The sequence below is a fragment of the Vicugna pacos genome, chromosome 33 (assembly GCF_048564905.1).
Source record: "Vicugna pacos chromosome 33, VicPac4, whole genome shotgun sequence".
Lineage (NCBI taxonomy): Eukaryota > Metazoa > Chordata > Mammalia > Artiodactyla > Camelidae > Vicugna > Vicugna pacos.
In genome coordinates, this window is record NC_133019.1 from 3342527 (window position 1) to 3364775 (window position 22249).

Here is a 22249-nt window from a genome sequence, read left to right on the forward strand (position 1 = left end):
CACGGACTCCATCCAGCCTTTTAAGTTCCGTCAGACGTGGGTCAACTTGGCCAGAGAGCTCTTCAAGATTCCTCAAGAAATCATGCCCCATGCTTTTCAAGGATTCTAGAAAAATATTTTTTCATTGGTTAGGTCTCTTGTGCCCCTTCCCTGGACGCCTGGGCCACCCGCACCTGCAATTGTCAAGGCCTCTAGACCTCATGCACACAGAGGACAGGGCAGACACCGTGTCCCCTTGTTCACGCTGGGTGACAAGGCAAGGTGCTGGTTCTCCATCTTACAAGGACCACTTCACCCTTTGTCCCAGAAAAGAGCTTACTGCACGCTCTACGCTTTGGCTGCGTGCTGAGTAGCATATGAGCTGGTGGCTGTGCCACCTGTGAAATGAGGGGGACGCCACAGGGCCTTCCGGCTCCTTCCTGCCACTTTGCCTGTCCCACCACTTCTAACGAGTAGTGTAAGACAGTGTGCTCCTTTCGAGGGGACCCCGGGACCTCCTCAAATCTTAGTGACTCATTGCATCCCAATCTGTCTCCTAAATCACAGCCATAGAAACCAGAGATTTCCAGGGCACCTGGCTCAGACCTCAGCTGACAGGTTCCGGTTTGTAACTGAGAGCAGACGGGGAAGTAGGAGGGCCTGGCACCAAAGTCCACTGGGAGCTGTCGGCACCTGAGGTGCCAGCAAGATGGGCAGGGCCACATTCCCCAGAGGGCAAGGCTGAGTCACCGACCAGAAACCAGGAGAGGGCAGGTTTCTCTCAGGACCTGGTGAGGGGACGGTGCCACCAGGGAGCAGAGAGGAGCTGGTCCAGGGGGAGCCGGCCGGGCAGTCCCGGTCTCACATGCATCTCCATGGGCGTTTCCTTTCGGAATTAAAAACCTTGCATCTCCACAGAGTTTCTATCCATCTAGATACACAGAGCTCTCCGTCAATCCAGGAGGAGGGTGCTACGTGAACCCAGCTGCCAGGACGCTCCAATCTACCTCAGCACCCTCCGCACTGACCCCATTCAGGGAATGAGTTGTACTTAAAAGAACCCACTGCTATGTCACCAGCCCACCGTCGACAGCAGCGTGGGTAGCAGACACCAGCCCTGAGCTGGCCTGTGGGATGGGTCCTGATTGGCAAGCACCAGCTTGTGCGTTGACTCCCAGGGCCTACTGTCTTCCAGGACTGACGGACACTGGACAAGGGGACAACAGTGACAGCCGGGCTTGGATCTCTGTTTCATCCCTCCCTAGTCGGAGGACCTCAGCTTGCTATAAAATAAAAACTGTGCTATAAAATGAAGACAATTAATTGAGGCACTGCACGCAGAGCAGCTGGCAGCTGGCAGACACTCACGTGAGGCTGGTCTGTTAGAATTGGAACCGAATCATGAGTGTAGATCCCCACTTTGACCTGGTATTACAGAGGGTCAGGTGAAAACACTCTTCAGGGCACTCTGGCAGAAACTGAGTTCAAAAAATAAAGTCTCGTCTTTTTCACGACCTTCCTGGCAGCAGGTTGTGAGGTCAGCGCGGGAGGGAGGGGCAGGTGGGGGAGTGTGATCGCTGAGAACCAGCTCGTCCAACTGGTTTGTCCCAAGGTGCTTTCTGGCCAGAGGCTTGTAAAATGCACTCCCTAATCCAGTATCGTATACACCGCACACGCACACAGGTGTACTTTTATACCCAGATACGCGTGTGTACACCATGGAATCTTAACTGCACCAAATATGTAGACTGGCGTTTCACTCAACTACGGTGAGGACTCTGACCTGAGCCCCTGAACTGACTCATACAGTAACTGGACGTTAAGAAGACTTGGGTCACCAGTGAAAACCACCCCAGGCACAAAGTGCTGAAAGCAGGTGTGGGGTAAACAAACCGCCTCCAGTGAGAACAGTGCCTCCTAGTGGCAGGTTATTTGAAAAACTCAGAAACTGCAAAGCTTCCTGACAATTCAGCCACAGGCTCCACTCAGTTTCCAGGATCAAGGAAAGTCTCATATTAATAAACATTAATTACATTTTGCTGCACCGAACTCTTGACTTTTTTATATTATTCCTTTTAGCTAATCATGTATTTTATTCCTACATTTGGTCAAATGAATGATCCCTACACATTTACAGGAATTTATAGGATATCAATAGCTCAAAAGGAAACAGGTCACATAGAAGAAATCCTTAAAAATCCTGATGCAGAAACTCAGGTGGATTTGTCATCACAAAAAGAAGAAATTTTACAAGAAATATTAAGATAAAGCAAGCTGCTCTAATGAATTTTAAAAAATACAAAGCAATCGCCCAGATTATAGACTAAAACTAAAGAAAAAGGAGCAATCAGGGAGGTCCAAAGTTTAATCAGAATTTTAGGAACCGTAAAATACAGTGGAGGAAATCATTAAAGAAACAATAAAAGACTATTCCTCTGAGATCAATGAAAGGCACCAGCCTTGAGGCTGAAGGCACTTTCCTCCTTCTATCTTAAAGTAAAAGCAGAATTCAAACCCAGGAGTCCAGCCTGCTTGAGTGGACCAGCTCCCGCCCCTGCCACAGCCGGTCACCCCCAGGTCAGGAAGCTGCCCGCCGTCCCGGGGCAGGAGGGTTAAAGTCATCGCCACGATTAACTCTAGGCCAATAAAACAAGGAGTCTTGGTGAAGTTAAAGTATTTATTGATGTGTTTAAACTGTACATTCTCCACAGATCAGATTAAGGAGTTTGTGGGTGAAGTTTCTCTGTGCATAGTGGGAAGAGACATGGACAGGGTAGAGGGGAGGAAGAAAAAAGACTGCCACAGGGAAATAGAAAAAAATACACCACAGGTTACCAGAACCTTCAGAATTTAAAAAAAAAAAAAAGAGGAAAAGCAGCAGCTGTGAGCATCGACATCAACTACACAAGCATCACAAAGACTCAAGTGGAGAAAACAAAACCTTCAGAGCTTTCCACGGGGTCTACAGATCACTGCATGTGCAACCCAGAACACCCACCTTCCAGGGGGAGGCAATCCCCCACGTTCTCCCCGGGCCGCCGGCCGCCTCCTACCGCATCGCCTCGGAGGACCACGGGGGGCTCGGGGTCAATGCCTTTGTGGGGGCGAAATGCCCTGCGAGGGAGGGGGCACCCCAGGACACGACTCGGGAGGGGAGTGAGCAGTGGGAAGCCACGGTGAGTCAACGGCAGACAGTGGCAGAAAATCACGTACAAACTACAGGCTACTTTCTGTGGGAGAACTGGGTTCAGGAGGAAGGCGGCAGGGGCCCTAACCTGCACACACCAGGCTGGCCGAAGGACGCTGGAACTCAAATGCTTGCCTTTGGCGCCTCCGTGGTGACAGGCCTTGTGCGGAGACACCAAGGTACCCGGCGGTGGGAGCACCGGACTTTCAAGGAACTGGCCCTTCACAGTGGCTCTGAGACGGGGTCCCGATGTACTTCAGTTACGGCTCCTAGCTCAGCTGGTTTCTCAGCAACTTTCTGAAGCTCATTTAAAAGGGAATACTGCCTCTTCTTCTTTTTTTTTTTTTAATAAAAACCAGGACAGGACAGTGAGCCTTAAAGAGCTGGTTTACACAATGCAGCTGGAACAAACGGCCTGCATACAGCATGTACAGTCTATCGCTGAGAATCAACATTTACCGTTTCTATAGCGAGTACGTGTGAGACAATACAATGGAAGTGGGATTCCTGATTAATTTAAAAAAAAAAAAAGGAAAACTACATCAGTCAAATATCTGCAATAGATCATTTTTTCACTTCATTTAAGGTTTATGTATCATATACTTATATTAACATTTGTTCACCCATTTGAAAGCATGGAACTCGTGATTCTACAGCAGCGCTTTACAGTCTCAGTGACCCAGGAGGTCCGAGTGAAGATGAAACCCTCTGGGAGTAACTGCTGCTCAGTAGTCGATCCAGGCGCCTGGAGCCCCGCCGCCCGCCGCGCCCCCACTCCAGCCGGGCGCAGCGCTCCTGCCGCTTAAATCTGCATCTGCTCCAGGTACTTGTAGGTTGGGTTTTCGTAACCATGGTTCTGCATCTTGTTCAGGTGACGCTCTTCTGGGGTGAGCATTGGGTCGACCTGGAAGAACAGAGATGGGGGTGGGGTGGGGGCGGGGTCACTGCATGACCCTAGGAGGACTTCCCAGGGCGTCAGGAGACCTGAGCTGCACGTGTGATTCCCCGGGGACCAAAGTCAGCCCAGAGCCCTGTTTCCACCAGGCGAACCAAACAAGAGCTGGTGAGGACCCCGGAGGAGGAGAGAGGAAAGAAGAGGGTCAGAGAGGCCAGGCTTCTGAAAGCTGGAGTCCTAAACGCCTGCTCCGAGTTGGATAGAACGGTGAGCTGAGTCTCTCAGCATCATAATGACAGCAAGGCTCAGCTCTGCTGCTCTGGTGCGGGGCGGCCTCAGTGAGCCACGCCTGTAACCTAAGGAGTGGTGCCAGACAACCAACCCCCCGGGGCTCCTCCAGCCTGGAATTCTGTAATGAGGTCAGCGTCCAGCAGGAGGTGAAACCTCGTAACTTAAGACACAGGCATCTGAACTAGTTTCCACAGCATAGGCTTTCCCTCCTCTCGAATCCAGACTCTCTGGGCGTTCCCACCACCCACCAACACAAGCGTAATAAAGCAGCTCTAATTACAAGTGCGCAGACAATGGAACAGAAACAGTCTGCTTTGCCTCTTTCTGAACTTCCTGTCGCTTTTTTCCCCACCAAAAAAGAAGAATATTATTCCTACTTCATATTTTAAAGACGCGGTTCACCCATGTGGCCATTGCTGCCTGAGCCGTCAAACACCTGCTTTGTTCCTTATAAAACAGATTAAAAACATTAAACTAACAATAAATAAACAGTATCAGCAGTCCTTCATTCGCAAACATCTAACACACCTGGAAAACGAAACGCTAAGGAAACACTCAGAACAGGTTTCACCCTCTGCAGCCCTTGCGACTTCCTCACACTCACAAAGCCCACATCAACGCGCCAAGTTGGCTGTGGCCCCCGGTCGAGGATCACCATCCTTCCGCGGGGCTCACTTCCAACAAGTGGCCTAATGACCCGGCGAGGATGCGAGGTCCCCAGCGAGACGTCTGAATCCTGAGAGCTGCTGGCGGCTCAGGGCAGAGCTCGCGCTGAGGGGCGCCCAGCGCTCACCTCCACGATGCCGTGGCTGATGGAGCCGTACTGCCGCTTCCTCAGCATCACCAGGCTGACGACGATGACCGTGGCGATGGCCACTGCGATGACCAGCAGGCCGATGAGGGCGCTGCTGCTCAGACCAAAGTCCTCCCGCAGTGGCCCCAGGGACTCCTGAAATGGAGCAGGTGGAGGTGAGAGAGACGGGCTGGGGAAGCCGTGAGCCCTCCATCGGGTCTCCCTCGCGGCCCGGTGACCGCCCAGATGCGCAGAGCCCTCCCTTCCCAATCTCCACGGAGATTCTAGTTTGAGCTTTCTTGTCCAGAAGTATGGAAAATGGGGTGATGAGGGACGTTTAGTAACTAAAGAGAGAAGGCACTGCTCCCAGTTTCCGCCTGAGCTGAGAAGACGGGACAGAACAGAACAGACTGATGTGGGACCTGAAAGCAGGTTCCAGACACAAACACATACCGGCTCCTCCTCGAGGCCCCCGACCCTCTCAGCATTGAAAATCATCTCCTTCACATCCAGGGTCTCGTCAATGACCTGAAACAGCAGGGAAATGTCACCAACTGGGTGGGGGGGGGACACTGAGCAGAAACATAACTGCTTCTCTTCTGCTGTTTACCCTTTGGTGGAGGGAAGCAGACACCTGATGGACACCCACTGACCCGTCAGTCCTGCCGCATTCACCAAAGTCCCCTCGCTGAACCCCTAAATGAAGGAGCAAGTGTGGGTGCCAGATAACTGCACAGCAGCTGCTCTTCCAAGGGCTGTCACCTGCATTTTCCCTTGGGTAACTGTCGTTGGGGTGTTTCAGGACAGATCACCAAGAAGCCCTGATTAAATACCAAACCCAGTTAAGGACGATCCAGAAGTGTAAGCGACAAAAATGCTACAGGAATCATTAACAGGAGGTATAAACCTCAGGCAGTGTGAGAACCAAGTCCAAGTCCATTCCTTTTTCAGTTATTAAATCTCTACTCACTTGACATGGCCTCTCATATTTTATTCATACCTTTAGGTGCAAATATATTTTCCAGCGCAGAGCAAGAGATGGGCTGCTGCTGAAAAATAATTCTCTGTTCCTTCTCACGCCCAGATGCTAAACGACACAGCACGTTTGTGGGAGTGTCGGAGCCCACCCGTCTGTAAGGCAGCTAGAACAAGGCCACTCGCTCCAGCTGTTCTCAAAGTTAACATGGCAGGGCAGCAGAGAGAGATGGCTCACCATGTTTTCATCCACTTTATTCTTACTGTTAATCACTTTCTCCTCGGCACCAATCAGTCCTCCGTCCTGCTCTCCCAGCGCAGACCCTGGGTGGAGAGAGCACAGCTGGGTTTCCCAGGATGGGCTGACCCCACGCCAACCTCACAGATGCGGGCCAGGGAGCCCTCACCGAACGCCTCCCCCCGCACTCGACAGGCTACTCGCACACGTTTCGAGGATGCAACTGTGCTCCCGAGGGATGAGCGACACGGGACCGATGGTATCGTGGAGGAGGAGAGAGTGCTCGCTGGTTTGCGTCCAACTTGGAAAATGGAACGCAAGCTTTCAGGAGAGACGCTTTTTGTAAGAGACATAGAAGCTGAATCCAAAGGCATGCCAGCCCGGGTGAACACGTAACCCCTGTGGCTGTTACTAAGCACCTACCACCCCTCAACCTGCCCCTTCAACAGCCGGGGCTCCCTCTGAACGGAAGCACGGCCACACCACACGGTTCGCCTTGAGCATCGTCTTTTATTCCACAGGCCACTCTTTCTGCCTGAAAGACCATCCCCAGCCTTAAACCCTTCCTTTTTGTCCTTCAAGCTGCAGATCCTCCAGGGACACATCCCAGGTTGCAGCACTTAAAGTCACCGTGATCCCTGATTTTCTCCTGCACCTCCCGCTAGGCCGTAACCCTCTCGGGGCCTAGATCACACATGGTCACCGCCTCGATGGTCATGAGAGAGGGAACAGGAAGGAAGCATTCCATACACAGTGAGAATTCCAACCCCAGGGTGGCAGGCACCCTGCCATGAACAGAGCAAGAACAGAAACACTGCTCTCGTCAAGGCCGGTATCACCTGAGCCCACGTCACCTGTGCTTGGCACTCCAAGGTACAACGCCCAGACGCAGCAGAAACCCAGGGAGAGGAGAAGTGAGGAACAATCCTTGTTATTTTTAGCTCCAGAGCACGTGGCTTCTAGCTCTCCCACGAGTTTCCTATTAATAATAATATATCTAGTCCTGTACAGACCCCTACGAGTCAATGAACCTTTTACAAACAGATCGATCTGACAGCATACTCGGCATTCTAAGGTGACCACCGGCAAGTGAGTAAGATTCCGGCAAGACAATGTGCATAGCATTGCTGTCCCCGAGAAGGGTGGTGACACGACACCCGGCAGAGCTGTCCAGCTCACAGCCAGACCCGCGCTGGACCCGAGTCACTGCGAACTGGGCTGCAGTCGCTGCACCTCCAGGTCAGCTCACGCTTAACTCGTGAGAAGGCAGCCAAAGACGACACAGCTTTGTTCCAAAGCTTTCATTTTAAGGAAGTTTCACAACTTGATTCCAGGGTAAAACCAGGGCTGGCTTTTGTAGTCTCAAAATATCAGTGAAACAGCAACACTGCATTTCAGCTATTTGAGAAAGAGGAATCTCTCTCAGTGGGAAGTTCATGACCGAGTCTAACAAATTCTAACTGTGCTCCTTCCCCCACCGCAGAGTTTACAGGTCACAAGGGCAGGATCCCATCTGAAAAATAATGTGGCACAGACCCAGCTAATTCAGTCCTACCACCAGTGCAGTCTGTCCCAAGGCTTGTTTGGTGCTACGACCCACGTGCTTCTTAAACACTGATCGAAACCACTTTGGTTTTACAGAACGCGTAAACAAGGAACTCAGGAGACCGAAAGTTAATGTTTAAACTATACCCACTAATGACAGTTAAACTGTAAGGGTGAAAGCCAGTTAAACTTTTAGAAAATTGTCTTTAAGCATATCCAAGATACGTTGTTCAGGGGAATGTCCACACAGTGACCCAGAGGCACATCCAAGGAGAATAAAACAAAGCAGGTACACGCGGGTGGTTCTGAAGAGTCAGCTGGTGCACACACACCACCGCCACCCCTCAGCCAGGGCCCAGCGCTGGCAGCACAAGCAGTCTGTGAACGTGGGACCTCGTTCGCGATGACCCCGGAGGCTGGGCCGCCCGTCCACCCGGGAGACGCTGCAGCCGACACCACGTTCTACCAAACAGAAACACTTCAGTCTTTGAAGACGGAGTTCAAACTGACTCCACCGCTTCTTAAACTCCTAACTTTAACTCAGAGCTTCTTCAAATGCCTCACCTAGAAAAGGGCTGAAACCCTACCCACACCTGTGCTCAGTGGGTTAAACGAGATGAAGAATGCAAGTGCTCAGCACATCCGGCCAACTTCATCTGAAACCTGGACTCGCTACGCAGGAGTTCCCTTGCCTCAACCTGCTTCATCCGTCAGCTTCTACTGAGTTTGGAGGAGCAGGGCTCCATCTCCAGGGACATGAGACAGCGGGCAAGAGACAGGTGGGCAGAGATGGAGGGAAGGGGCAGCTGAAAGGAAGGGGGAAGATGCAAAGTGGCAGCAGCAGAGGAAAAGGGGAGGGAAAATAAAACGACTCTCTGCCCCACGCTAAGCCTCTTTGTGTGTCTCCCGACAGTTCGCAACCAACCTGGTTAAACTGGACACATTTTTAAAAGTCTACCCAGGTTGAAAGGATTTATGAAAAATCGACTTTGGTTATCCTGTCTTCTCTGGACATCCAGAAGGACAGCTCAGCGTGGCCACCTGGTGAGCAGACCCACCGACGCTGGGAGCCGGGGCTGCCGTCCCTGCACCCACAGCCACGCCTGAAGGATGAGGTGGAAAAGCTCAGGAGATGGAATGAAACAGAATGTGAAACTTCCGGGGATGGGAAAGGAATGAAGGTCTTACAGGGAACATCTTTGACAACCAACCTTTTTTCATTGGGTGGAACAACTCCGGCTGGGTGTCTAGCGGGAAGGAAAACGACAGAAACAAACAGCATAAAAGAAGATTAAGGAAAAAAAAAGTTTCTCTCAAAATTCCTACCTTAGAATTTCTGTACAATGTGAACAAAAGCGCTCTCCCTTACAACCACGCCCGCGCCACACCCCGAAAGCACAAGGCGGGAAGATCTACAGCTAAGGGCTAGAGGGCAGGAGAGAGAAGCCGGTCGGTTTGGGTCTTTTGGGGGAACTTCTGTGAGATTCCAGAATTACTGAGCTTAGCCCCAAGTTACTTTTCTTAGAAAATAAGAAAAACACAAGTTAGTACGGACTGTGGTTTTCTGAGAAGGAGAAAAGGGCCGAGTTCACAGACGTCCGAGACGCCCCCACCGACAGCCCGTGGAGGCAGGTCTGTGAGCGCGGGTGTAGGGTGCGGCGGCACCACTCTGTTCGCCCGGCTCCTTCCTCGGATCCCAGTTTAGTATCAGAGAGTCAAATGGGCTGAGCCGGTACCTCTGACATAACAGAATTAGGGGCATTTCTGTGATGGTCTGGAGGCTAACCCGGATGCCCCCTGCCTGGGCCTCTGCTGCAGAGCCACCGTACCTGGTCAGGGTGGCACTGGACCTAGGACAGTAGGACCGTGTCGGCTTGGGTTCAAATCCTTACCCTCTACCTACAAGCTACATGATGCCAGGCAGACACTTAACCCCTTGAAACCCTGGAATCCCCAAACGGGGCCAACACTCCCAGGCCCTACCTTAGAGGATTATTTTGAGGATAAAAATATAAATGAGAGCGTCCACGCACAGCGCTAGCCAAGGCTGGTTGTATGGTATGGGAAGCACTCTGTAGCTGTAGTCACTATTTTTATCACCAGCAGCAGCAGCAAATAAATAGAAATGGATTCCACACCCTGATCTCGGTGCGCCAGAGTCGGCAGCTTGCTTTTTTCTGGCGCAGACCCACAGCTTTGAGAGGCGCCTTTAGACATCGAGAACCAGCAGGGGACAGAAGAGAGCAGCACGCCTCTTCTCACCGCTGGGGTCAGAGGGACAGCTTGTCACCAGCCTCAGACTCGAGCAAGTCACGTCGCCGCTGCAGCCTCCCCAAACCGCCAGGAAAAGACCACGGCCGCAGAGAACACGAAAGTGCTACCTAAGCGGCAGAGTGACCTCCACATGGAAGGAAAAGTGACTCCACACTGGAGGCAGTGGACAGGACCAGGAAAACTGGCAGGCTTTAAGCAACCCGTGTGCAACATGGCAGGCATTTTACTAACCTGCCGATGAGGCTGAAGGCCCCCACAGGCGCCCGCACGTAGCAGGTGCGCAGAGTGAACCTCGTCTCCCGTCCCTCCGTCCAACCTGCACCAGGAACATAGCCTCCCCAGCACAACCCTGGCCCCAAAATCTGACTTCAGTTTTCTAATTGCATTCTTCCTGCCAGGCCCCCAGTGCCAAGAAGGTGCGCTGTTTATCATACCCACCTTCATTCTCAGGTAAGGACGGGAAGGGATGGAGGGGATGGAATGGCGGGATCTCGTCACTCTCTTCCGAGCTCACCCGGACGTCCACGGGGGTCTCTGAGATGGAGGCGGTGAACTGGTCCATGTCTGCTCTCTGTTCCTGAAGCAGCTCATCTGACAAAGACAGATATGGCAGGAGCCCAGTTTTCAGAAGGGTCTGGCTTCTAGGCACGGGACCGACAGCCTGAACTGGGCTAGTTCGTGTCCTTATGGGTGGACCACGCGAGCTCCTACACTGTCCTCTTCTCCTTCCCTTCTACCCGAGGTGGCATCCCGACACTGTAGCACTGGGGACCCCAGGGCTCCGTCCTGGGTACTCCTCTACCAACACACTCTGGTCAAGTGGTCTCATCTGGTAGCACAGGTTTAAATACCATCCAAACACCCTGACTCCCAAACCTGCATCCTGCGCCTCCCGCCCCGACCTCTGCTCCTCCCACTGGTGGCCCACCTCACACCTCCGCTTAACGTCCAAGGGCAACTTCTGTTTTAACAAGTACAAAGAACACTCAACCTCAGTAAAATGCAGCACCACCCCCCACTCAGCCGCCCAGGACGGAAACCTGGGTGTCATCCGAGGCCATCTTTGCCTCAGCCCCCTCCCCCATCCACCCGTCAGCGCCCCCTCTGACATACATCCTCCCGACCACCCACACCCCCGTCTCCCCCGATCCCCCCTCTCTGCGCACAACTGTCCTCTGTCTCCTGGATTTGTGCAATTGCTTCCTGGGTGGTTTTCAGTTTTAATCAACTGGCTACACGGCAGTCAAGAGATTTTTTAAAAATTCACATTCTTTTTAACAGCGTAATCCAGATCTAGTCACTTGCTAGTTTAAAACTATCCAACAGCTTTCTGTTATCCTAGAACGCAATACAAACTCCTTGATTTTGCTAATGTCGCTTCAGTCGGCCTCTGAGGTGACTATCACTTCCTGCGCTCAGGGCCCCTCTGTGTGGCCTCTGCGTGGACGGCTCCTCCGCATCGTTCGGATCTCAGGCTTCCCTCCTGGGGCAGCCTCTCCCCGTCCCACACAGATCCCCACCCCACACCCGTTTTCCCATCTGTTCTCTCCTCCTATAGTGTGAGCTCCAGGAGGTCTGTCTACTGGAGCACATTTCCCTCTGGGACACACAGTAGACACGACAAACATTTGCTGAATAAATGAAGAAGAGAAAGACCAGAGGAGGGAGAGGAAGTGAGAACGTGTGCAAACACGTGCCCTGAAGCACATCAGCAGTTGAGGAGGAAAAGGTAACAGGAGACTTGCCCAGTCCCTTGGGACTTCACACCCTAGATTTTCCTTCCGGTAACCGGGTGAAGGTCAGTGAAACCCGAGGCTCTGCGGCTCCCAGCCAGGACCTGACCTTGAGTCCAGGAGCCCTGGCGCGCTAATGCCCGGCTTCACGGCCCTGCTCATCCGGTTTCCCTCTCCCACCGCCGCCGGCGAGCCTTAGACAGAAGTCCCGCCTGACCTCCCTGCAAACAGTGGACACTCACCAATTTCCTCTTGGATTTCTTGGGCCACGTAAGGTACTTTGTAGAGCAGAGAGAGGCTCTGGTTCCTCCTTTCTTCAATCACATGCAGATGTGTCATCACCTGTAAGCACAGGACGGGGGACACCTTGTCAGCGAGCAGCAGGGCCAGCCGGGACATCCACCTGCCTCTGCAAAGGGACATGTTCTCCACAGAGTCCAGCAGAGCCGCTGATCAGAGGGACAGTACAAACCCCTCGTATTTACTGACCACTCCAGTGCAAGAATGAGTGCAGTGCCTCTCGGGGACCTAAGGATTTATGCACAGAGAGTGCTCCCAGTTCAGGGAAAATGTCACAACTTTCACTGGCCAGTTATTGATCTGGTTCACATGAGGCACTTGCTAACTGTCCTGTAAAAGAAGAATCCAAATCTGTACCACGCCAGACACGCAAGCAGGTTTTTCCTGAGTGAAAGAAGAAAAGAGTTGGTCTTTTTTTTTTTTTTTTAAAACCACTGGTCAGACTAGGTGAGGTGAGGAGAGTGATCTGGGGGCAGGGCTTTTGCTCAGTGAAGTAACGGCCTAAAGTGATCATCACAGTGAGCATCAGAACTAGTTTATTCCTGTTTAATTAAATCAGCCACTCTTTCAACACTGCTGAGGATAAATGAACCTGATTTTAAGGAGTGATAAAGGAAGATTTATCTACCATCCTGTCTGCCAAAGCTCACTGCCTTTTCTGACTGCAGAAGTTCCAAGGTTGGTTGTCCCAGAAAAAAAAAAAAAAGCCATTAAAAGTGGTCATTGACTTTTAAGCTTTCCAGGGTGGAACTGAGGGGCGCTCTGGGCCACATCCACCCCAGTGCGCAGTAAGGAAGTGGCTGCAGGTCACACAAGCTACTCAGGAAGGCCGCCCTGCCTGGTCACACCTGCAGCCACCGGCCCCTTTCTGAAGAGGGCGCACTGAGCCCACGGATTAATCATGTGGGCTCGAAGCCATTAACATGAAGGGTCGAAATGAAAAAAAAGTTCAGGGGAAAGACCCTTTCATTGTAGATGGATGTCTCGCTGACCTTTACAAGGGAGGATGAAAGCAATTTAATTTTGCATTTGCCATTGTTTTAATCACGTAAAGTGATGGCAAAGCACCAGAGTGACTGCCTCAGAGAAAAAATGGAAATGCAATGGAAACCAAACCACGTACTCCCGAGACCCAGCACGTGCTGACCCGCCACACGTCAGGCGGATCACGGAGCCGGGAGAGGGCGGTCCCACACCCGGAGGACAAGCCCACCCGGCGGAGGGCCGGGCGCCAGGGTCCTCGGAGGGGCCCCGGGGCTGCCGCCCCACATCGCTCGTCCCCAGGTCGGACGCGCACACGTTGTAAGGGGCTGAGCACATCCAGGGTCTTCTACAACAGCACAGGGAACAGGCAAAAGGCTGATGTTACCCAGAAGCCGAGCTTCCCCAGAATTAAGGGCCTTGAACACCACACAGCAGAGATGTTCTAAGAAGCGCGGGTCCTGCCCCCCAGGTCACTCCAGTGGCACCTTGGCCCTGGCTCACATGTTAATTCAACACACTGATCGCACCTTCTACCTTCACCACACAAAACAGGCCTTTTCTATAAAATACTACACCACAGTGTAGATTTTCTACCAAAAAATTGAAGAAAATACTGCTTTTTTTTTTTTTTTCAACTGGGTAGACCTAAACAAATCTAACAGGTCAGGATGCAGGCTTCACCCCGAAGCTTCCTGCAAGCTACTCCGGCAAGGTCTGCTGGCCCTTCCTCCTCCTCTCCTACTCCATCAGCTCAGAACAGAGCCTCAGCTCCAGGCCCCCAACAGAGCCCTGGGGGTCTGCAGATCCATGCCCCACCCCCCACACCCTTCACACTCTAGAGGGGCCTCAGTCCTTTCATTCTCCAAACACCCAGCTGCCTTTGTGGACTCTGTACGTTTAAGGATGATTCTTCATCTACAGTTAACGTAATTAATCCTACATGACTGTGCGCGGTCAGATGCCGGAGCAGAGCCGGGCAGCAGACAGGACGGGAGGACCTCAGCAGCACCCCTCCCAGGGGTCTCTGGTGGGTCCCCCCACGATCACACCGCGCGAGCAACAGCAGGCAGGAGGGGTTGTGGGTCCCCAGCCTGTGCACACCGGGTCCCCACAACCAGCTCAGCACTGCGTTAAAAACAGGGTAGGAAACAGAGTAGGAGCAGTTACGTCGTCACACAGCTCTCTAGGAAAACTCGTAGGCCGAACTATTTCAAAGGAAGCCAGCAGTCTTGCGGGCAAGTTCACATTCTCTGAGTACAAGAGAGTAAAACAGGTTAATATGTGGACAATACAGAAACGAGAAAGTAGGTCCAGAAGCAAACCTCTGCAGACGACTGCAAAGGCCAGCTGGCCACAGCATGGGACAAACCAGGGACGTCAAAGCCTCTAAACAAAAACTGTACAAAACGAAAGAGACCAGTTTTTAAGATGTGCTTGATCAATCCACCTAGAAGGAGATTTCAAATACAAATTCTGGCGGTACCCTCCCTTAATCAGAAATAAACTGATACAGAAATGACTCAGAAACTGACTTACCTCTCCAATAGGATGCATTCCTGGACTTACAGAAACGGTGTAAGTAGAATGTATTTAACGTTAAAAAGTATGGAAAAGACATTTTTATAACAGTACCTTTGCAAAAACCAACTCTTGTACCTAGTATCTTTGGAAATCAAAACTCTTAGTTTCTAAGAACAAACAACAAGAAACACCACTGCCAGTGCTGTCCAGCCATCAGTCACAGCAGTCCCTTCCCACCAGACACGCTCTCCCGCGGCAGTTCCTGCGCTGCCCGGTGTACCTGGGACTTCATCTGGGCTGCCTTTTCTGGGTCAACAGCCAGCACGTGCTGGTAATGACGGATGGTGTGCAGACGGTCTTTGTTCTCAGCACGCACGTAGCGCCGCAAGGCTTGAAGGATGCGATGAGGCTGTAAGAGAAAACAGTTTTCATGTCCTGAGACTAGAGAACTGAAAAGAGGCGGGAAAACAAAGCTTAAAAACTCACTTAAGAACGGAAACCTCAACGAGGCACGAGAATGAACGCTGTACCTTTAAGAGCGTCTAGTTACCAAATAACCAGAAACGTCCTTTCTATGTGAAGTGCCAAAAGCCCACAGTTACACTGGCTCCTTAACCCCACATTTCAGAATCTCCAGCCCACTGTCTTCCTCCAGTCTGTCCTCTTTTGTGAGCTCAGCATCTGACACCTTAATTACAAGCCAGGCCGTCCCCGTGTCATCCAGAAAAGACTTCACCTGCTGAAGGTAAAGGTACAAACATCCTCCTTTTCAATACTTTCCATCCCCCCAAAGCAAGGCAAGTTAGAGTTAAGGGATAAAGCAGGGCACCACTAGCAGAAAAGGGCTTCAATATAAATTTACTCATAATCTTAGATTCAAAAGCCTCTGCCCACGGAAGGCGTGCTTTTTTATTCTTTGGAAGTGAGGTTACTATAAAAGTTCACCACTTGGGGAACTGCCAACCGACAGCCCGAGGTTCTGCTTTCTCAGCGTAAGCCGCGTCCACACAACAGGCGGCAGGGGGGCCTCAGGTGTGATGTGAGCTTACCTGGCAGACACTGGAACATAATAATCCATTTCACACGTGCGCACACACACACGCACGCGCACCCTCTTCCAGGCAGGCACACGAGGGATGTGATTCGCCCGCAGCTCGGAGCCGCCCACACCCGCCACTGGAGGGCCCGACCACGCACTCACCCGCGGAGGGTCGGACTGCAGGGCTGCCAGGTAGTTCTCCAGCGCCACCCGGCGGCGGTCGTTCAGCATGGCCTCCACCCGCGCCAGGTGGGTCTCCACCAGCTGCTGCTTCTCGCTGGCTGCTTCCTTCTCCAGAGCTTTCACCATGGCTTGGAAGTGCTAACCAAGAAAGCAGGAACCACATGTAACTCATGACACCAGCACGCGTCTGCGCCAACGACATGAGACCCACTGACGCACTTCTCCTGGCCCAGCGCCCCTGCACCAGCAGCAGACCCGCGTGGGGCAAGGCTGAGGTCCAAGTCCATCCAGCCGACTTGTCAGCACAGTCACAGGGGCGCCTACCCTCCCCACAGTCGAAAATAAGTGTAACTGACTTATGTCGACCGCCCGTGTACGTGGTTCTGCACCCGCAGACTCAACCAGCCACGGACCGTGTGGGACTCGTGCAGTACTCACACGTACTTCCTCATCTCATGCAGGCATGCAAATCTGGGCGTCAGAGGGGCTGAAATTCCCTGCACAGGAGCCTGGGCCCGGCGCCCGGAGAAGAGGAAGGCTGCCCTTCCCACATCACAGCCCGGCACCAAAGTCCAAACCCCAAAACCACAGACATGCTTTGACACACATTTCAGTCCTGAGGTAAGTGACACGAGCCACTCACACCAAGTCTACAGGGCAAGCTCCCTGCGAGGTGCTGGCCAGGTCTGAAGGCAGAGCTCGAGGCTGCCCAACTAAACTGGCTGCATGGAAATGAAATGTTTGTGAACTTTCTAGGTTATCAGGGGAAAAAAAAAGATGAAAGGTGATCCAACAAAGTATCAACATCACGAGAAGAGGGATCTCAGTCCAACACGAACTGATTTCAGAAGCAGCCAGTTTCATGAATCCCAGATCATCCTGTGAATTCCTACCACGCCCCCTAGTCCAGGGGGCGGCGGCTGCCCCGATTCCGAGCTCACACTCCGAACTGCTATGGGGGAGCTTAATGTTCTGCCTTTTGACTTTGCAGTAAATCTGCAAAAACAAGAACTCAGCACTGCTGAGAAACAAGGCACAGCCTAAGAAGGCAGATGACTGTGGACTTTTGTCAGGAAAACAGAACAAACACAGCCGAGCTAAGGACTCCCCCAGCACGAATGAGGTGTGCTCGGGTCCGGGCTCCGGTCCCTGCCACTGCAGGTGAGCAATTCTAGAGCAACCCCAGCTGGCAGGTGAATAAAAAAGCAGGCCAGTGAAAACTTCCTTATAACGTAAGCCCTCAGCTAAAAGGGGGTGTCAAGACTCTAACTTGCGGGGCGTCTGGCTCCGACCGTATTTCAAAGGGTCCGCCTGGGAGCCTGTCCCTGGAGGACATGTCTCACCTGAATGAGAGTCTGCCTCTCTGCTTTGGGGAGGTTCTTGGCTTGAAGTTCAGCCTCTTCCCATTCCTTCTTCACCTAGACCAAAGGTCAAAGCAGTTATAAGCAGAATCATCTCTGAAACAACTCCCCCAGATCTAAAAACACTGGCAGGTGCTGGACGTGATGTGGGAAAGTGCAGAAGGAAACGGCCCCTTCACCCCCGCTATGGTGCCCCAGGCCACGCCTGCCTCGGTCATGACCTTGGGCAGCCCAGCCCTTCTGAGCAAGTGCAGCACAAAGTGGGACCCTGGTGCTGGTGCTGCTCTAACACTTGTAACTCCTTTCATTAAAAGAAAGCATCCCTGAGATGCAGGACCTTCAGCAGGTAACAGGATCTAGCCAGAACGTATTAACACGATTTGCTTGCACCATTTTTATAGTTACCTGTTCTAATGACAAATGATACTGGCTTTCCACTCATAATATTGATATAAAGTGTCCCACTTAAAAATAAAAAAAAATTTAAGCAGTTGGTTAATGGCAAAGAAAAATGACAAGAACGTAATGTTTACAGGAAGCGCTGGGCAGTCTGGAGCAGATAAGCACTCGAGGGTAATTCCATTATCACGGAGATGGGCGGGTGGGTGAGGACAGTCCCGGCCAGAAGGCAGCCGGACTTATCCTCTCCCCGCACCTGTCCTGACACAGCCAGCTCGACCACCCGGGGCGGGGAGGGTTGGGGGGTGTCCCTAGCCGGACTCCGCGAAGGCAGGGGCGCCCGGCTTACCCTGTCCATGCGGTTGCGGTGCCGGATCTCCAGCTGCTCCTTGGCCTTCTGGAAGCGCGCATGCTCGTTGTCATCAGCCGAGGTCTCGAAATACACATCGACGTCGTTGGTTGGCAGGGGAGTTGGGGGAACTGAAATGAAAACACAAGACAGTTCTCTCTGGGGGTCGGGAACGACGCTGTGGCCACACTGGGCCCCCGGGAGGAAGCCCAGCCCGGCCTGCAGGATGGACTACTGTGTCCGGCACCCAGCTCGAGGGCAGGGTGCGCCTGTCTGCCGGGACCCACTCCACCAGCCCCCAGCGGGCCGTCCTCCTCACCTAACCTCGGCCACCGGGCCCGGCCAGCCCCCTGCCTCCGTCAGCACCAGTGAGGCGGCTACACGGGCCTTCGGGGCAGAAAAGACAACCACCTCTTCCACACCTTCCCTCAGTTCTTAATCCTTAACACCTAGAAAATCACTATTGTGCTGCTGTCACTGAGCCCGTCTGGCCAGAGACACATGCTCAGGTCTCCTCCTCGTTGTTGCTGTTTTTAGGCCACAACTCACCTCGGGGAGCTGATCCAGCTGAGAGTTCCCTGCACACAGACTGGAAAGAGGAAGCCAAGCCCCTCAGCCACAGCTGGTCGGTTCTCAGCTCCACCGGAGGGCCCCTACCCCCTCCCCCAACGGCAGGGACAGCATGTGTGACAAGGGCTTCTCACAAGTGTGAAGAGACTCTGGGCTTTTCAACTCAAGACACTCACTGGCCTTCCAGGCCGCCAGCCAGGGAACAAACCCATCAGAACCGACACCCCGCACTGTGGTCCAGCCTAAGTTCCTACTGGCCCCAGGCAGGCAACTCTCTCCGCACAAAGGAGCTTAACCTGCTCCAGGAAGGACGGGGATGACAAGGGTACTTCGTCACCCCCTTGGAAACCCTTATTACCCCAATTCACTCGGCATTTCCCAAGCCAGGGAGGAGTGACAGGTAACCTGCTTGCACAACTTGCTCTATCGGGACCCAATGTTAGAGCAAAGTGGAGAGCAAACGCCAGATTCAACAAATTCTAATTCAGAAACAAATTCACCCAATTCCCAGAATTGCATAACTTTGACACATGAGAACAACCGTGTAACTGATGAATGTAACCACGAGTCAGCCAGCCACTCCGCAGCCGTCCCGTCAGAGCACCTTCCACTCTCCTTTCATTTAGTTTTAGTTTTAAACCTAAAAGCTACAGCTAAAGTCTTGTCAAGAATATTTGGCCCCTACATGAAGTTTAAATAGGATCTCAACAGTCAATTTTCAGATTAGCTGAATCAGAATATACGGCTTCACAAACCACATTCCCCCGATACTCAGAAGTTCAGCTGGAAGCATTTCAAAGCACGTAAGTCCATCCGTGCCAACGATCACGTCGCCACCAGCAACGCACGTCTGCAGCTTAAAGGCTTATGGGCTGGAAAGAGTCTTTGGTTCGTATCCCCGGGCCAGATAAAGATAATACAGATGCAAGCTGCCTCCACCCCACTGGGAGCAAAAGGGCAAAGGGGCAGCAGGCCTGGAGGTCTGGTTCTGAAGCCATGATGGGCTCGGACCTGGAACCGCATTCCTCTGTGTGCCAACGACCGGCTCACGAAGCCGGCACGTTCACAGGCCTCAGTCCCCTTCAAAGAGGGACACAAACTTGACCCCTGGAACAGTGATGCTTCTAGGTTCCAAAGCACTCCCGCCACAGGCCCCACAAGTGCATGGACACACTGCTTCTCCGTGGCAGGTCTGCCTCGCATAGTAACAGGGAACTACTATTTCGCCAACTTCAAAACCATCCGTGCTCTAAAATCTACCGTTCTGTAGTGTCTCCCAGCACCATCTAGCTGGTCCTCTGGGTAAAAGACTGCCACCCCAACACCGGGCGAGGTCTTCAATGACCCTCATTCCTCAGGCTTTGACCCCAAACAACGTTTTGTTACTCCTATGTTTAGACAGTTTTACAAAGTAGGAAACATCACAGTAAGTTTTGTCTTTCCTGAGTAAAAACTTTGCTGTCACCTAAAGGCTCATAATTTTTTTCACTTTTCAATCATTTCAAATAAAAGTCATCTTTCCACAGAGCAGGAGCTGGAGTGGAAGCACTGAAAGTAAACTGTGCCACAGTAAGACTTTTTAAAAATTCTGGATGGGGGAAAAGAAAGAGGGAACATAAAGGTATTTGAATGAAAAACTGTCAGAAGCTACAGCCAGAAGCCTTTCGAGCAAACACCAGGAAACAGGCAGCAGTTCATTATTCTAATGAATTCCAGAATCAGAAGGAAGAAGGGAGCCTCGCCAGAGGGTTTCCCACATCCGGGTCAGGGCTGCGCCGTATGGAAAGGAGGGTCTTACACAGGAATACGAGTAACCGTGCAGAAAAGCAACCTGCTGATGTCTGAGCAAACCGACTCAACTGAGCATGGAATTTCCTTTGTGAACAAAGAAGCCATAAACGCAAACTCCTTTGCTCCCTAAAGCTCTCGTGATCCAGCCCTGCCAAGGCGCTGGAGAAACGGAGTCACCACCTCTTGGCTGCAGAAGGCTCTCCCTGGAGTGCGTGAAGCAGGACACTCCAACATCCCGGGCTCCTGAGGTGTCCTTATCGTCACCCCTTTGGAGAGCGGGTGTCCCCTTAGTCAGCATGCCTCAGGGGGATCGGCAACAGGGCAGTTCAAAGAGGCGAGTGACAGGCAAAGCCCGCACAGACCCCAGGCCCGCCTGCCCGCCCTACACACCGGTCAGCTGCAGACAGCGGAGGGCAGGCCGCCTACCCACCCAGCATGGAGGGGGCCGAGGCGGGAGGAGGAAAGACAGGACCCAGGCTCTCCCGCCGCGGCCGGAAGGGCGCGCCACCACCTCCTCCGCCACCATCACCTCCACCACCGCCAGGCCCATGGCGAGCACGGGACACAGGAAACCGAGCTGGCAGCTGCCGACAGGAAAGCAAAGCTGAGCTCTGGAAAGCACAGAGAGGAGAGGAGACGACCGACAGCAAACAGCGAGTGGGCAGGGAGCTCCACACAGACGCGGCCACGAGGACGGTGGGGAGGACAGCACGCTGGACGGGACGGGGCTGCGCACGGCCAGCGTGGCGGGACTTACTCATCGCTTTACACACAGCCATACAATAATCCTCAGACTCAAAATTGTTCCTGTTGCCTCCGCAGCCGCCATATATAAAGCGCACGCACTTCCCCTTGGAGAGGTCGAAGTACCACCGAGGCATCACGGCCCGGCAGGGCCCCGTCAGTGCCTCCTGGGAGCAGACAGCTGTGTGGAAATGGTCAGAACGTCAGCGGGGCAGAGGCAGCAGCTCCCACGGCTCAGAGCTACAGACCGGCAAGGGGAGGGACGGGGACGAGCAGGCGACACCGGACAGCGAAGGCCGAGACTGGCAGGACCGGGGTGCCTCGGTTAACGCAGGCGCCACTCAAGCCAGTCACTGTGAGGATGTGCTCGCCCTCCTCTCTGACGCGGTGCAGACCCTCAGCACCTGCCGCTGTGCGCGCTGCCTGGGGTCTAGAGCAGGGCCCGGGCTGACGTGGAGGAACCCCACCCCTCAACAGCGCTGTGAGCCCCACTCTTCTCATCTGTCAAGTGGGCGTGTTTGCTCGATTAGCCTGTCTTGGGGTGCCACGGGCAGAAAGAGACCCTGCGGGCACAGAGGCTGTTGCAGTGGTGAGAACCGCGGGAAACACCTGCAAAGGCCGCGTGTGTGTTTTGTGTTCTCCAAGGTGAAATCACAAACTTCGAGACTCATTACGTAACTTTCTCCTGGTTGAATCATAAATAATTCTTCAGATCTTAACTGGCTTCAAACACATAATCAGCAGGAGGCTGCACCTAAGCGGTCTAGGACTGTCTCAACTTTCTCCCCATGTGGCAAGATGAAAAACACTGCTGACCCAGACCCCCTACCAGCAGGTCATCAAACTCCACCCTCCCAGCTACAAGCCTCTTTCTGATGGACACGCAGGGCAGCCTACCGACTGGAACACGTTCAGGAAGAGAACCACGGAGGTGCTGTCCACTCTGGGAGGCGGGCGCTTCGGCACTGCCGCTGAGAGAACATTTCAGGCCGAGTGTGGAGGGCTCCTGCCCGAGAGCAGGCCACACTGTCTCTCAGCCTCCAGTTACGTTCCCACCAGGCAGTTCTGACTCATTTCAGCTCTCCCTGGACAGGTCAA

The 22249-nt window shown here is 53.0% G+C and overlaps 1 protein-coding gene across 4 annotated transcripts in view; it reads right to left on the reverse strand.

Annotated features, from left to right (window-relative positions):
* Positions 1-2642: 2642 nt before the first annotated feature.
* The window catches only part of APLP2 (amyloid beta precursor like protein 2), a 58347-nt gene continuing 38740 nt past the window's right edge, over positions 2643-22249 (reverse strand). Inside the window, exons 7-18 of one of the 4 annotated variants that reach the window (XM_072954119.1) lie at positions 21165-21332; positions 18047-18177; positions 17281-17355; positions 15917-16075; positions 14996-15124; positions 12153-12252; positions 10616-10768; positions 9115-9150; positions 6359-6444; positions 5599-5673; positions 5146-5301; positions 2643-4070 (exon numbers count right to left, since the gene is read on the reverse strand). In XM_072954119.1, the coding sequence (XP_072810220.1) occupies positions 3969-4070; positions 5146-5301; positions 5599-5673; positions 6359-6444; positions 9115-9150; positions 10616-10768; positions 12153-12252; positions 14996-15124; positions 15917-16075; positions 17281-17355; positions 18047-18177; positions 21165-21332 (1370 nt within the window). In that variant the 3' untranslated portion in view covers positions 2643-3968. The remainder of the gene's footprint in view (positions 4071-5145; positions 5302-5598; positions 5674-6358; positions 6445-9114; positions 9151-10615; positions 10769-12152; positions 12253-14995; positions 15125-15916; positions 16076-17280; positions 17356-18046; positions 18178-21164; positions 21333-22249) is intronic. The other 3 variants (XM_072954121.1, XM_072954120.1, XM_072954122.1) reach the window with 3 other exon arrangements.